The 16,972-nt window shown below is 41.8% G+C and overlaps 1 protein-coding gene across 3 annotated transcripts in view; it reads right to left on the reverse strand.

Moving 5' to 3' along the window:
- Positions 1-14,259, reverse strand: part of IL20RB (interleukin 20 receptor subunit beta) — a 30,942-nt gene extending 16,683 nt beyond the window's left edge. The window contains exons 1-4 of one of the 3 annotated variants that reach the window (XM_024746262.1): positions 14,071-14,259; positions 11,310-11,420; positions 1,810-1,936; positions 47-237 (exon numbers count right to left, since the gene is read on the reverse strand). In XM_024746262.1, the coding sequence (XP_024602030.1) occupies positions 47-237; positions 1,810-1,936; positions 11,310-11,420; positions 14,071-14,143 (502 nt within the window). In that variant the 5' untranslated portion in view covers positions 14,144-14,259. Of the gene's footprint in view, positions 1-46; positions 238-1,809; positions 1,937-2,181; positions 3,349-11,309; positions 11,421-14,070 lie in introns of those variants that run through there. The other 2 variants (XM_024746264.1, XM_024746265.1) reach the window with 2 other exon arrangements.
- Between the last annotated feature and the right edge of the window lie 2,713 nt (positions 14,260-16,972).

Here is a 16,972-nt window from a genome sequence, read left to right on the forward strand (position 1 = left end):
AGGGGAGGCTGCTGGGGGCGGGGGAGTGAGGAGAGAAGAGCCTTACTTGAGTTTCGATTAAAGGGGTGCTTCAGGGTGCTCCATGCTGAGGTCAGTGAACCCAGGGTGGCCCTGACCCGGAGGCTGTATGGTACAGTGGCGGTGATGTCATCAGTGATGTCACACTCGGGCCCTTGGGTGGGCGAGCACCAGCTGCTGGGGATCCAGATGTGGCTCATGTACAGGCTCTCATACTCTCTGGCCAAAGAGAGGAGGGGACAGCGTCACACCAGCCCCTTCTACCCAGGCTCAATGATGGTTTCAAGTAACTGTCGCATCCACTGACTTTTCATGGGTCAGGAAAACAAGCATTTGCTCCATACGCGTTTCTCCCCTCTCCTCCCTCACCGACCACCCTTTCTTCCTTACTCCTTCTCACCAGACAAGGGAGACCCAAGCATAAACCCCACTGTGTCCCAGTCTCTCCATCTGCATGCTCACAACCCCAGTCTCAGCCACTGTCATCCCTTTCCTTGCTGTGTGTCTCCTGACTGATTTTCGCGCTTCCTTTCCTGCCAGTCTTCAAACCATGCATCACTCAGCAGAGCATCTTATTTGTCTCCTTAGTGGCTTCCAAAGAGTCTAGAATGGAATCCAAACTCTCTCCCATGGCCTACAAGACTCTCTGGCCTTCTCATTACACCCCTAAACGTGATGCTCCCTCCACACAGGCCTCCTGGCCCTCCCTCCGACAGGCTGTCATGTTCGCTGTGTCTCAAATGCTCTGCCCCTGCATTCCCATTGGCTGCCTGCTCCTGTCCTTCAGATATTGGCTTAAATAGCACATCCTCAGACAGACCTTCCCCGACCATCTGATAAAAAGCTACCACAGAAGAAACTCTCTGTTGCATCAGCCTTTTAGCTTCCTCCTAGAGCTGATTTCTATCTGAACTTACCTACAGCAATGCTGCCTGGTAGAGCTTTCTGTGTTGGTGGAAATGTTCTGTATCCCTGTTGTTCTATATGGTAGCTACTAGCCGCATGTGGCTATTAAGAACTTGAAATGTGGCTCGTACGACTGGGAAACAGACATTTTAATTTAATTTAATTTAACTTTGATTAATTTAAATTTAAATAGCTGTCTGTGTCTAGTGGCTACCACACTGGACAGTGCAGACCTCGTGTACTTATTTCTTTACCTTTTTACTGTCTCCTCTAAATGTAAGCTCCCTCTGTCCAGAAGCTTTGTCAACTGTACCCGTGAGCCTAAGAGAATGTCTGCACGTGTAGTTGTTCCGTTTGTATAAGTTGTTAATGAAATATATTGAGCATCTTCTGTGTCCCTGTCACTCCTTGACAGCTCCGAGGGCCTGGACACCTGGAGAAGGGCCAGCTGACCTATAGGATCACAATTTGTTTTGGCTTCTAGGGGCAAGCACACAGTCAGGAAAAACTGAGGTCTCCCCCACCCCCAAAGGGTCTGCGTCCCCAGTGATTTCTCCACCTCAAGTCAGAGACAAACTTGTTTCTTCTTAAAATTTTCTTCAGCATTAGACAACTGACTCACTGTTGGAAAGAAGCTTCACCAAAAAGTCTTTATACATGTTTGTGCTCCCAGGGAGTTCACTGTCAAATCCATGGGACAATTTCCCTTGTTGCTTCAACTCTCTCAGTGCCCATGCAGACAGAGGATGCAGATCATGGGAAGTAACCTCTCCCTGGGCTCACAAAGCCTCCTTGAGCTCTGGAATGAAGGTTGTGATTCCTGGAGAGGAATCAACTAATGTCTAAAAGAGAAAAACTAAAAAAAAAAAAACACACAAAACTCACCCTTGGTACTCGACAGAATAGTGTATTATTTCTTCAGGCACAATCACTGGGCTCCATGTCAAGACATGCTTCATGTTGGTTGATTGTACAGAGAGGTTCTGAGGGGCAGGCAGAACAGCCACTCCATCTGAGACCAAGGCAGATAGACAGGCTGACAGGTGAGCTCAGGGGGCTGGCATCGGGGGAAATGCCACAGCTTCAAGTTAGTTTCTAATGAAAAGCCAAACATGCTTAGGAACTAGAAACAACTCTAAAGTCACCATACTTGTGTTCATGCTAAATTTTTGCTATCATCATTGTAATTCTGCCTTTGGTGATTGAATGGCATGTTAATATTAATAATAATAATGGCTAATATTATTGAGCACTTACCATGTTCTATCTAGGCCGTGTGCTAGGTTGTCACATGATTATCTCATTTAATCCTCATGACCATACTGGGAGGTAAGGACCATTCGTTTCTCTGTTGTACAAATGAGGAAACTGAAGCACATTATGTACAACCCTTATGTCACGTTGATCTAGATGCAGGCCTTGACTCTGCCACTTACTATGTGACCTAAAGCAAGTTGCGTAAACCTGAGCCCCCCACCCCTACGTGGTAAACCCATACTGGCTCCTGCCAGCTTCTCATCACCACCTTCTCCTGCTACTGCCATCCTCAGGTACCAAAGCAATTTGTTTGTGTCCCCAAGAAGGCCAAACAGGGCGCAGCTGCCATCTGAGAAGTGCAGGCTCAGGTCTGCCGTGGAAGGAGTCCAGTGCAGAAAGGCACCAAGCCAGCTCGGAGACTCCACCCCAGGCAGCCTGCAGCCCTCTGAGCCAGCCGGGATTCAAGCACCTGCTCACACAGCTGTGTGCTCAGAGTGTGCACACAGTGGGTCTACAGTTTGCACACAGAATCAAAGAGGCCTGTGAAGCTGAACCTGCCCTCATAAGGACCTTGCAGCCTCAGGGCTCATCCTTGCGTGTAACCCAGGGTGCAGTCCGGATCTTCCGATATGGTCTTCTCCTCCGACTTTCACACGCTCTTCTTTTAATGCCCAACACCTGCCTCCCTTTGCTGTTACAGTTGCAGTGATAATATCAACAGCATGGTGTGTATGAGGCTGGGACCCTTGCCTGGGACTTTTCATCTGTGTGCCTGTCTCCAGATTGGCACCTGCTGTTCGTTATCCAGCGCTGTAACCACGAGAGGATGGGTGCTGCTGGGGACACCCCACCTGGTGCCCTTGCTTCTTCCTTAATGTAGGACCCTTGTGATGCATCCTGATCTCACTCTCAGCATCCACGGCCTGCCCTGTGAGGAAACACCTAGGGTACCCACAAGGGAGGCTTCCTGCCCTCCCCACCTTTAAACCTGTAATCACCCAAGGGATGAAAAGGAAAAGAGCCAGCTGCAGTGAGGTCACCCGGGAGGGTGGAGCGTGGTCCTCTCTGACATCCTTCCTCTGGTAAAGTAGACAAAACATTTCCCTAGTCAGATATGCGAAGATTATAAAGCTATGTAAATATAAAGCTCTAATTCATAATTCTAAAACTCTCAAAAATGAAATCTCCTGGCCCAGATGGTTACACTGGAGAATACTATGAAATAGTTAAAGAGAAAATAACACCAATTTTATACAATCTCTTCAAAAAAATAGAAGAGGAAAAAGCACTTTCCAACTAATTTATGAGGCCAGTATTACCCTGATACCAAAATCAGGTAAAGGTAGTGTGTATTTAAAAACACAAAAGCCTACACATCAATATATCTTATGCACTTAAATGCCAAAATCTTCAACAAAATACTAGCAATCCAAATTCAATAATGTATAAAAAGGATTATGCACCATGATCAAGTGGAATTTATTCCAGGTATGCAAGGCTGGTTCAATATTTGAAAATCAATTAATGTAATCCACTGCATCAACAAACTAAAGAAGAAAAATCATACAATCATATCAGTTGACACCGAAAAAGCATTTACAAAATTCAACATCCATTCATGATTTAAAAACAGAAAACAACAAAAAACCTCTCTTCAAGTCAAGAACATTAGGGAGTTATCTCAATTTGATAATGACCATCTATAAAAAACCTACAGTTAACATCTTATTCAATGGTGAAAGACTGAATTCTTTCCCCCTAAAATCAAGAACAAGGCAAGGGTGCTCACCCTCATCAGCTTTACTCTACATTGTACTAGAAGTTCTAGCAGCTGTAATAAGGCAAACAAAGGAAGTAAAAGGCATTACAGATTGGAAAAGAAGTAATTAATCTCCCCCTATTTGCACGCTACGTAGAAAATCCCACAGAATCTACAAAAAAACCTCCTAAAACTAATAGTGAGTTCAGCAAGTTCATAGGATACGAGGTAAACATTAAAAATTAGTTGTACTTTTAAATACTAGCAATGAACACTTATACACAGAAATTTAAAATATTTACAATCATTCCCTCCCCCAAAAGAAAAGCTCAGGTGTAAATCTAATGAAACACATCTAGGATTTGTATGGGGAAAACTCCACAATGCTGGTGAAAGATTTCAAAGAAAATATAAATAGATGGAGAGACATACTGTGCTCATGAATCGAACAATTTGACATAGTTAAAATGGTAATTCTCCCCAAATTGATATACAGGTTTAACGTGATTCCTATCAAAATCCCAGCAAGGTTTTTTGTAGATATATACCAGCTTTTTCTAAAATTTATAAGCAAAGGCAAAGGAAGGAGAATAACTGAAACAACTCTGAAAAAGAATAAAGTGAGAGAAATCAATCTGTCCAATTTTAAGACTTACAGTAATGAAGATTGTGTGGTATTGACAAAGAAATAGACATATAGATTGATGAAACTGTATAGACATCCCAGAAATAGACCCACACAAATATGCTCGACTGACTTTTGGCAAAGGTACAAAAGCAATTCAATGAAGGAAGGATAGCCTTTTCAACAAATAATATTAGAGCAACTGGATATTTGCAGGCAAATAAAAAACCTCAACCTAAATCTCACACCTTATGCAAAAAATAACTCAAAGTGGACCATAGAGTTAATGCAAAATATGAAACTCTAAACTTTTAGGAAAAAACATAGAAAATCTTCAGACCTAGACAAAGATTTCTTAGACTTGACACCAAAAGCAAGATCCATAAAAGGAAACATAAATGGGCATCATCAAACTTAAAATATCTTGCTCTGCAAAAGACCCTGTTAAGAGGATGAAAATACAAGATACAGACCGGGAGAAAGTACTTGCAAACTATATCGCACAAAGGATTCATATCTAGAATATATATACAAAGAATACTCAAAACCCTACAGTAGAAAAGCAAACAATTCAATTAGAAAATGGGCAAAAGACATGAAGAGTCATTTCACCAAAAAGTACATACAGATGGCAAATGAGCACATGAAAAGATGTTCAACATCATTAGCTATTAGGGAAATGCAAATTAAAATGTCCCTGAGATAGCACCACACAGCCATCAGAATGACTAAAAATTTTTAAAGTAACAATACCAGACCCTGGTGAGGATGCAGGTAAAGTCACTCTTACATCGCTGGTGGGAATATAAAGTGGTACAGCCACTCTGGAAGATAGTTCAGCAGTTTCTTGTAAAACTAAACTTGTAATTACTATACAACCCACCATTTGCACTCTTGGGCATTTATCCCAAAGTAGTAAAAATTTATGTCACACAAGATCTGCACAACAATGTCTATAAACAAACTGGAATCAGCCCAGATGCCCACAGGTGAATGGTTAAACAAATTATGGTATATCCAATAAAAAGGAACAAACTGGGGCTTCCCTGGTGGCGCAGTGGCCGATGCAGGGGACACAGGTTCGTGCCCCGGTCCGGGAAGATCCCACATTCCGCGGAGTGGCTGGGCCCGTGAGCCATGGCCGCTGAGCCTGTGCGTTCGGAGCCTGTGCTCCGCAACGGGAGAGGCCACAACAGTGAGAAGCCTGCGTACCGCAAAAAAAAAAGGAACAAACTATCACTACGTAAAACAATCTGGATGAATCTCTAGGAAATTATGCCAAGTGAAAAAACCCAACCCCCCAAAAGTTACATACTGTATGATTCTATTTTTATAACATTTTGAAATGGCAAAATTTTAGAAATGGAGAACAGATTAATGGTTGCCAGGGGTTAGGAACAGTGGGGAAAGGCACAGTAGGGGGAGGTTCTAAAAAGGCAACAGGAGTATCGTTGTGGTACTGGAACTGTTCAGTATCTTGACTGTGGTAATAAATACACAAACCTATTACACACACACACACAAGCACACGCTCGAACGAGTGCAAGTAAAGCTGGGGAAGTCTGAATAAGACGGGTGGATTGTATCAATGATGTCAATATCCTGGTTGTGATATTATACTATTGTTTTGCGAAATACCATTGGGGAAACTGGGCTTTCTGTATTATTTCTTATAACTGCATATAAATCTAGAATTACCTCGACAAAATTTCAGTTAAAAAATACAAACATAGTGTCATCACACCTAAAAATTTAGCATTAATTCTGATTATCTGCATGACAGGATACATTTTAAAAGACCATGATAGGATAAATTCAAACAGGATGAAATGCACCTAGGAGAAAAGTAAAGTTGTAGAATTAGGTGCAGTCAATTAAATCAGTGAGGGACACCTGTTTAGGGTGGGAGACCTAACAATTAGGTGTCCTAATGACCAGGGCACTCATCAAGGATTTAAGCAACTACTCTGAGGTTGAGTTTCTGGGTATATCTTTCTTCACGAGGGGCACACAGGCAGGACAACAGCAAGAGATGTCCCAAAATTTAGGTGGCTCCATTATGTTATGCAGCAGTTTGCACTTGTGTAACTGTCTTCTCCTACCTGTGAAGTTCCAAATCTAACTCCACTATGGGCAAAATACTCAGTCTCATTCCTGTCTTAAAATGAAAACTACTGCTTCTTTCTGAGCCCTGTAGGCAACATCTTCAATATCTTTATGCCATTTGTACCATATATTCCAAATTCCATCTTTGTTTCGCTGTTGTTTATGTAGCACACATACACATTGGGAATGAGATGGAAAATCAGTAATGCCCATGAACTACTGATGCCAGGGGATGTTTAATTGGGTTACATAGAAAGCATGGTGGCCCTACATGAGGAAAAATCCATTTTATGCTAGGACACTAAATAGGGAAGTCTATTTTCAGCTCAGACTCCAAGCTGAGAGTGACTCCTTTCACCTATGAAGGGTTTCATAGGTGAATCCCCTCCAGTTGTTAGACAAGGCTCACTGTGGTCCTGAGAACACAATTCAGTGGAGAAAAAGAAAACTTTGGGGCTTCCCTGGTGGCGCAGTGGTTGAGAGTCCACCTGCTGATGCAGGGGACACAGGTTTGTGTCCCGGTCCGGGAAGATCCCACATGCCGCAGAGCGGCTGGGCCCATGAGCCATGGCCACTGAGCCTGCGCGTCCAGAGCCTGTGCTCTGCAACGGGAGAGGTCACAAGAGTGAGAGGCCCGCGTACCGCAAAAATAAATAAATAAAAGAAAAAGAAAACTTTGTTATCCACCCACCATTCTCATTAACAAGAAATGTCATCTACCAGCCAGGAGTAATGTGTATTGAAGTCAAGTCTCTGAAGAAACCAGTGAATAGAGACTCTTCCTGATGTGAATGAGTAAATGCAAAAACAAAGAATACACTCAAGGCAGGAGGGGAGAGTAAGCTTACAGTGTGAACAGGAAAGACTACTGGCCACAGAGAGAAGGGTGCAAAATTGGGAATAATTATTTCCTCAGCCACACTGGATGAGAATTCTCAACGGAGCTAGACCAAGATATTGGAATATCTTCTGTATAATCGTTTGGTTCCTTGTGAATAGTTATGCTCCTGTCACTGTAGAGAATTGTTCTTGTTCTAGCAGTCTGACTCAGTATCTCAAGAAGGCCCACTGGGTGGAGCCTCTTGGGTGTTTCCAATAGAGACTTGAGCCAGGTGACTGTGACTATTTAAGATTCTGGTGCTCAATGTGGCAGAAAGTAGCTAAGCAACACTTTTTGCATAGAGCTGCATTCACAAAGCTGATTCCTCTTTCTTGCGGCCTATTAGTATTCTATTGCTGCTGTAACAAATTCCCGCAAATGTAGTATCTGAAAACAACACAGATTTATTATTTTCCAGTTCCATAGATCAGAAATCTTACACAGGTCTAACTGGGCTAAAATCAAGGTGTTGGCAGGACTGCAGGCTCCAGGGGAGACTGTTTTCTTGCCATTCCCAGCTGCTGGTGGCCACCCACCTTCTTGCGCATGGCTCCTCCTTCCTCCATCTTTAAAGCCAACAATGGCTGGTTGAGTCTCTTTCATGCTTCAAATTTCTCCTGCCTCTTTTTCTGTCCTCCCATCTCTCTCTCACTGCATCCAGGAAAGGTTCTCAGCTTTGAAGGACTCATGTGATTAGATTGGGCCCACCCTGATAATCCAGGATAATCTCCTAATCTCAAAATCCCATAACATTAATCACATCTTTAAAATACCTTTTTCCATAAGAGGTAATATATCCACAGGTTCCAGGAATTAGAACGTGGATGTCTTTGGCGGACCATCATTCTGACTACCCCATGGGGCTTGCACTTCAGGGGATATTGATACCATGAACTGACACGATACCCTAAAATGTCTCCCTCGAATATAGTAAATTATTTCAAGAGAATCCCCTTGTATGTGACCAGAAGAAGAAAAGAGCAAGGCTGAGCTAGGACATGGCTGCTAAGCAGGTTGCTGGCATCACTCGCTGCCTAAGTAACTAGTGCCCCACCCCAGCTTCAAAAGGTATGCAAACCAATTCATGCCTCAGGAAAGTGATCTACTGCTTCAGGATCTTAAGGTATGGTCTTTGGATCAGCAGCATCACAATACCCAGGAGCTTATTAGAAATGCAGACTCTCAGGCTGCAAGCTGTGCCCTACACAACCAGAATGTGCATTTTAACAAGCTCCCCCAGGTAATTCATAAGCATATTAAAGTTTGAGAAGCACTGGTATATAGAGTTCTAAATGGTTCTCAACCTTGGCTGCCCATGAGAATTACTGGGGAGGTGGCTTTTTGTGGGTGTTTTTTTAAGTTTTATTTTGAAATAATTTCAAACTTACAGAAGAGCTGCAAAAATAGTACAGAGAGCTCCCATATACCCTTCATTCAGCCTTCCAGATGCACATGACCATAGTACAAATATGAAAAGGAAGATATTAACATTGGTCCAATATCAATAATGAAGCCTCAGTATTTATTCGAATTTCACCGATTTTTTCCCCTAAAGTCTTCCTTCCTTCCTGCCTGCCGTCCTTCCTTCTTTCCTTCCTCTTTTTCAGGAACCAATCCAGAATCCCATATTTAGTTGTCATATCTATACTTAGTCTTCTTCAATCTGTCCTCAATCTTTCCTTGACATTTTTGACGGGTACTGGTCAGTTGTTTTCTAGACTATTTCTCAGTTTGGGTTTGTCTGATGTTTTTTCATGATTTGATTAAGGTTGTGCATTTTTGGCACATACAGGGAATACATGATGTTGCTGTCTTATTACTGGTGGTGTTTACCTTGACTACTTGGTTAAGGTGATGTCTTCACTATAAAATGACCATTTTCCCCTTTATAATTAATAAATAACTTAGGGGAGATACTGTGATACTATGCAAATATTCTTTCTCCCCCAACTTCCATCCATTAAATTTTGTGTATATTGGTAGATATTACTTGCAACAATCATTGCTGCGATGTTTTGTGATTTTCTATGTGTTAACTGGAATTCTGTAAGAAATAGCTCTTCCTTCTCCACCATTTGTAATAGAAATTTATTTTATTCTATCGTTTTTTTGTTTGTTTGTTTTTTGTTTTTTTTTCAGTACACGCGCCTCTCACTGTTGTGGCCTCTCCCGTTGCAGAGCACAAGCTCCGGAAGCGCAGGCTCAGCGGCCATGGCTCACGGGCCCAGCCGCTCCACGGCATGTGGGATCTTCCCGGACCGGGGCACGAACCCATGTCCCCTGCATCGGCAGGCGGACTCAACCACTGCGCCACCAGGGAAGCCCTATCGTTATTTATTTTGTTACTCAAATCGTTCCAGCTTTGGCCATTGGGAGCTTTTTTGGGTTTTTTGTCCTTTTGACTTACTCCCATCTCTCACTCTCTTTTTTCATGTTATTTTTATTAATAGACTTTTAATTTTTAGAATAATTTTAGATTTATAGGGAAAAAACGCAGACAGTAAGTACACAGAGTTCCTTCCTGTACACCCTTCACTCAGCTTCCCCTAATGCTAACATCTTATATAGTCACAATATATTTGTCAAAACTAAGAAACTAACATTGTACATTACTATTAACTAAACTCCAAACTTTATTTGGATTTTGCCAAATCTTCTACTAATGTCCTTTTCTCATTCCAGGATCTAATCCAGGATCCTTGTTGCATTTTCCCCATCCTTTTTTGAGCACTTCCTTCCTTACCACAAGATGCTCCAAACTTCTATTTTCTCTTCCCAGTTATGGAATAAACCACTTCTCTAAGGAGCCCCACCCAGGAAGTTTTGAAAAATCCCAAAGACCAGGCAGCACCCTAGATTAGTTAAATCAGACCTCTGGCTGTGAAATCCTGGCATTTGTATTTTTAAAAGCTCTCCAGTTAATTCCAATGTGCACTTGAGGTTGAGAACCACTGATCTAGACCTTACTTCAGGTACCTGAAAGATAGTTAAAACTATGAACAATATATGATATAACTTATATGTGGAATCTAAAATATGATACAAATGAACCAATCTATGAAACAGAAATGGAATCATGCACATAGAGAACAGACTGATGGTTGCCAAGGGGGAGGGGGTTGGAAGAAGGGATGGAGTGGGAGGCTGGGGTTAGCAGATGTAAGCTTTTATATATAGAATGGATAAACAGGTCCTACTGTGTAGCACAGAGAACTATATTCAATATCCTAGGATAAACCATAATGGAAAAGAATATAAAAAAGAATGTATATATATATATATATATATATATATATATAACTGAATCACTCTGCCATACAGCAGTAATTAACACATTATAAATCAACTATACCTCAATAATAATAATAAAAAAAATCTATGAATGATAAACCCCTAAAGACTTAGGTGTATTTCCCAGCAGGTTCTTATGTTCCCTGCAGTAAACACTGTTTTGTTCATATCTAACCACCCAGAACGTGGCACACAGCAGGCACTCAGAAATACAGAATGAATGAAAACGAAACAGGTGAACCAAGTCTTGGCTCCTTAGTGAAATTAGCCTCGGCCTGATTTTTCCCCCTGAATTCCTATCTCACATTAGACCTTTGTGTCATTCTGAGGTTTATGCCCACCACAAAGCCCCTGGGCACATTTCCCAGGCAGAACCCCTTGCATCTCCTCCCTGGAATCGCCATGCTGGCTTCCCCTCACTGTGTCTGCTGTCAGCTCCCCCGCTGGCTCTGTTCTGCCACCTTTACCTCCAACAGCCCTTATGGCAAATGTGTCAGAAAACACAGCAACATCTTCTTTATTCCTTTTGCTTTGTCCTTCCAAACTTTTTCTGGCCTGCTTCAACGTCTCAGCTTCTTCTGCAGAGAAGTACAAAGGGCACAGGCTCTGTAGCCAGCAGAACCAGAGTCAAATCCCAGTTCTCCCACTTATTAGATGTATACGCTTGGGCAAATAGCTGAACCTCTCTGAGCCGCTCTTTCCTAGTGTATAAAATGGGGGTTATATCACCTACCTTGCAGGATTGATGTGAGATGTCAAGAGAATATTTTTGCTAATCCAGAGCACAGTGTGTGGTCATAAATGGCAGTTGCGATGGTCATTGTTGCTGTTATTATTACTATTATTATTATTATTGGTAGTGGGAATCAGTTTCCTGAATTACACACTATTATTTGAAAGGGACAGGGCAAGGCAAATAAATTCTGTAAAAGAGAGCAAGACCTCTACCCATCTGTCCCAAGGATCTAGAGTAAGTAGTAGAAGTTCATTTAGACATTGCAGAAATCATTGCAGGCTCCTACACAGTCCAGAGTAAATGGTCAAAATTGCATAAAGGCAACCTCAGCTAAAGCAAATAACTGCTGACACCACCATCGGTTTGCATAACCAACAGATGAAAAGTAACATCTTCAGAGTGCCTTTGTTTGCATAATCTCGTTTGACACCTCCCAACAGAAAGGTAGCTATTTTGACCAATTTGCAGATGAGGAAACTGAAGTGATAAGAGATATACTCACTGAACGAGCAAGTGATAAAAGTCAAAACACACACAGATCTTTCTCACTCTGACATCCTTGTGGCTTCTACCACTGGTGGGGTTTTTTTGGTTGTTTTTTTTTTTTTTTTTTTTGGGTGGGTGGTGGAGGGGGACAGGGATGGTTGTTGTAGTTTTTTGTTTGTTGTTTTTATTTCTGTGTAAGTTTACAGGTGGCAAAAGAGTACTCATCTCCAGGTCTACTTGAAATAGGAGTCTTCAGGAAAAGGCTTAAAAGACTGGACTACCTCATTGAAGAAAATGTCAAATTAAAAGCTGGGTGAAGGGGATCAAAAAGGGTAAATTTCCAGTTATAAAATAAATAAATCATGGGGATGTAATATATAGCATGGTGACTATAGTTACTATACTGCATATTTGAAAATTGCTAAGAAAGTGGATCTTAAAAGTCTTCATCACAAGAAGAAAAAATTTGTATGGTGGCAGCTGTTAACTAGACTTATTACAGTGACCACTTCACAATACATACAAATATCAAATCATTATGTTGTACACCTGAAACTAATATAATGTCATATGTCAGTTATACCTCAATTAAAAAAAAAATCAGGAAAAATATGCTGGCCTTTCCCCTTCTCATTTGGCCACCCCGTCTTCTCCCTTTAGCTTAGTGGAGGAGTGTTTTCCTAGCAACTTGTTTGTGCCACCAACTAATCAATGAATCAAGTAACTAACTGATCAGCTAACATGCTGAGCCTATGCTAGGGGCTGTGGGGACGCCAGGAAAGATGCCTAGGTCCTGCCTTCAGGCCAGTGCAGGCAACAGAAATAACCCACTGAAACAGAGTACATGGGGTCAAGGATCAAAGGAGAGAGGTCTGGGAAGGGTCTGCAGGAGCAGGGATCCATCTGGAATGATGATGGGAGGACGGGTTTGGGATGGGGTAAGGACTGGAGAGGGAGCTTCTGAGGGAAAGAACTACAATAAAGACCAGGAGGAGGAAATGGCGGGGGGGTGATGCGCCAGCTGTGAAGACAGCAGCCGCCTGTGGCCCATACTTGTTTTCAAGGAGTAGTGAGAAATAGGATTGGGGCCTAAATATGGTGTGTCATGAAACAAACAGCAAAGTTGCTCATCATGTGCTGAGACATAGAGTTGTGAAGGGTTTTGAGCTACACAGGCATATATTTGATGTTTAAGTCAGCTCTAAACATTTGCTAATCACCTCGGCACTGATTTGTTACCTGATTTAAACTAACTAGAATAATTAGTTCTCAGTGTTAAAAAAAAGAAAGTACTCAAGACACCCACAGACACTGCAAAGTGCCTAGGACCTTGGTGTATTCAAATTAGAAATTTCTTTTAAATGTTAGTTGACAGGAAGAAACATCAAAAGTGAAAGCTGCGATTTCAGAACAATAACATGTAGGTGCAAGCAGCCAGAATGGAGCAGAGAAAATTATGTAATCTTACTGGCAGGCAAAATGCCCCAAACCAAATACTTTTTAAAGTGGTATGGAGTACCTGACTGCTACCTTTTCTGAAGTGACCAGGAGAGAATTCCAATTTTCATAAATCTTGTACCCAATATTAAAGTTGCAAATTATGTCTTTCTATTCGCGTGTATTTTGTTAGAATCTTTACTTAAACCTGTCCTTACAGTGAACATCTCTGAGGCACACACAAAAAGACTGAGATAATAACTATGTTGTGGCTTTTAAAACTAAATAATAAGATAAATAACAAAATGCATGGATCTCTGCTAACCTTTAAACTATTTTTCTGATGCTTTATCTCCCTAGATTGTTCTGTGGACATTGAGAGATTTCTAAACAGAATGCAGGCCTTTTCTCTGTGGGGATGGAGGATTAGGAGGTGAGAAACCTTTTCAAAAACAGACATAAGATGTTCTATGCATATATTGCAACCCCAAACCCTGGGAAAGTATTTTTCACCTTCCTAACCTACATTTGAGTCCCAGACTGTAAGCGGTATTCTGATTCATACTTACCCACGAGCAAACAAGGAATCAAGGCGTAGGAAAACCACATGATAAGACTTGTCTCGATTTCTTCTAGAACCATTGTGAGGGTCTCTGTTTGGCAGGCTCAGTTTGACCTGGAACATTGTTTCCTTCCAGAATGAAGCACTCTTTCCGTATCAGCCATCCTTGCTTCGGAACGCAGAAGTTGGAGCTGAGTCTGAGTCGCTGTAAAGCCTGAATTGTTCTGGAAAGAGGAGCCAGCCCAGACACCTCACAAGAGGCGGGCTGGGCACCACCCTCCTTTCTGCCCAAACCCAGATGTTGCATCAGGGGGTGTGGCCTAGGAGAGTTCCAGAGAAAAGATAACTGGGAAGCTTAAGAATCTGCATGGGGGAGATACCTAGATCATAGGCTCTGCTCTGGGGGACGCTGGTGGTCTCCAGAGGCACCCCTGGCAGTAGCAGGCAAGATTATCTGAACTTCTTATCTAATAGCTGTTCTCTTCCAAGTCTCTCTCCTGTGAGTTCATGCAAGCTAGGTACTGATTAGCTGTTTTTCTACATCTCTACTTCAAAAAAAGTAGAGAAGTTTAAAAATTTTTTTCTAAATATCTTTTATAGAGTCAGGAGGTGAAGAATATATAGCTTCATATGTGCTTGCAGCTGCAAAAACACCTGGAAGGAGATAGAGAAAACTACCAAGACTGTTTACCTTGGGGCAAAGGGAGTGGGAATTGGGAAGACAGAGGAGAAAAATGGGAACGAGACTCTTTCCACTACCTTTTGTTTGTTCAGGGATTTTAAAAAATTGTTTTTATTGTGGTAAAATACACATAACATAAATTTACCATCTTAACCATTTTTAAGTATACAGTTCAGTGGTATCAAATACATCCAAACTGTTGTACAACCATTACCACCATCGGTCCACGTAACTCTTCATTTTGTAAAACTGAAACTCTATATCCATTAAACAATAACTCCGCCTTCTCTCCTCTCCTGGAAACCACCATTATACTTCTCTCTTTATGATTCTGACTACTCTAAGTACCTCATGTAAGTGGAATCATGCAGTACTTGTCTTTCTGTGACTTGCTTATTTTCACTTAGCATAATGTCCTCAAGTTTTGCCCATTTTGTAGTATATGGCAGAATTCCCTTCCTTTTTAAGGCTGAAAAATAGTCCATATACATTTTGCTTATCCATTCACCCATCGATGGACACTTGATTTGCTTCCACGTTTTAGCTATTGTGAATATAATGCTGCACTGAACACAGATGTACTAATATCTCAAGACCCTGCTTTCAATTATTGTGGGTGCTGTAATCTTTTTATAATGTTTGATTACTGAACCATGTGAATGTATTATTGAAAACTTTATTTAAATTTTTTAAATTGGAAGGAAAATCTTATGATAGGGTTTGGCCCCTTAAAATGTCAGTTTTTTAAAGACTCTAAACACTCCACATGTGCAAACGCCTCAGTGGAAAGAACATGAATTTTAGAGTGCAACACATTTTGGTTCCAGTGTCAGAATTTACTTGCAATATAACCTTGGGAAAGTTATTTATTCATTCAACAGACATTCACTAAGGGCTTTTATTATGTACTAGATCCTGGGAATTCGATAGTTCCTGTCCTCAACCAAAACCTAGTAGAGAAAATGGACATGAGAATAGTCACAAATCAATACTGAAAATGAAGTGACAGAAATATTCACAAGGGAATAAAGGAGCATTAAAGAGAAACACCTAACCCAGCCTGGGGGATCAGAGAAGACTTCTTGGAGGTGACTTTGGGCTGAGTATTAAGTGCTGAAAAAAATCAGCCAGCCATAGCGTGTTTGGGAAACCACAAGAAGTTTGATGCAACTGGAGAGCAAGGTTGGAGTGGCCAGAAATGGGGCTCGAAGGTAGACAAAAACAGGATTCAAGAGAGAGCTTTGAATGCCTTGTTGAGGAGCTCAGAGTTTATCCTGAGGCAATGAGGGTTAAAAGCTCAAATCTAATCTGTCATTCCCTGTATTTGAGCTTTAAAAAATTTATGACTAGGGTAGAGAAAGTCATGGAAGCGGCCAGACTGGAGGCAGGTGGGCCAGGAGGGAGGGATGTGGGTCAGCCAGTTGAGAGATGTTGGCTTCCACTAGGTTTTCCCATGTCTGTAGAGAGAAGTGACTAAATTCAAATGATGGAGGTAGAATTGACAGCTCCTAGATGTTGAGTGGATTGGCGGAGGAGGATGCAAACATGATTTTCACATTCTAGGTTTGAATAACTAGGTGGATGACAGCATCTCAACCTAAATAATGTTAAGGAGGGTGGGATGGGAGCGGGGCAGGCAGGGTTGGGGATGGTACAGAAAAAGGCTGCATGTGTTCAGTTTGATACACTCGACTTTGAGGTGCTCATATGGGCAGGGGCAGTCTCCAATATTCAAATGATCTTTGTCTCAGTTTATGAGTGTCAGGGTATGGCACCACTTCCCCTACATTCAGCATTTCATTGGTAGCTGAGACCAGGAAGTGGGTGAGAACATTCAGGGAGAGTATGTAGATTACAGAGACGCGTGGATAGCTCCAGGAGAAGACCTGCATTTAAAGGACCAGTACAAGCAAAATGACATAGGAAGATATAGGGGCAATAAATAGGTCAGAGAGGTGGTCCTGGAAATGATGAGGGATGGAGTGATCACCAAGTGGGGTGCAGAAGAGAGTCACTGAGTAAATTATCAAAAAATGTCTCCTGGATTTACGTCACCTAGGTCATTTGTAATCTCAGTAAGAGGAGTTTCAGCGGAGAACTTGGATCAGAAGCTAGATAGTTGCAGGCTGAGGATTGGATGGGAAAAGTAGTGCTCTTTTGATGTGAAGGGGAAGAAAGCAACTCTATGAGCGTCATTTTTATAAAACAATGTCTTGCATAATATTTG

Source organism: Neophocaena asiaeorientalis, unplaced genomic scaffold (assembly GCF_003031525.2).
Source record: "Neophocaena asiaeorientalis asiaeorientalis breed wild unplaced genomic scaffold, Neophocaena_asiaeorientalis_V1.1 scaffold437, whole genome shotgun sequence".
Taxonomy (NCBI): Eukaryota; Metazoa; Chordata; class Mammalia; order Artiodactyla; family Phocoenidae; genus Neophocaena; species Neophocaena asiaeorientalis.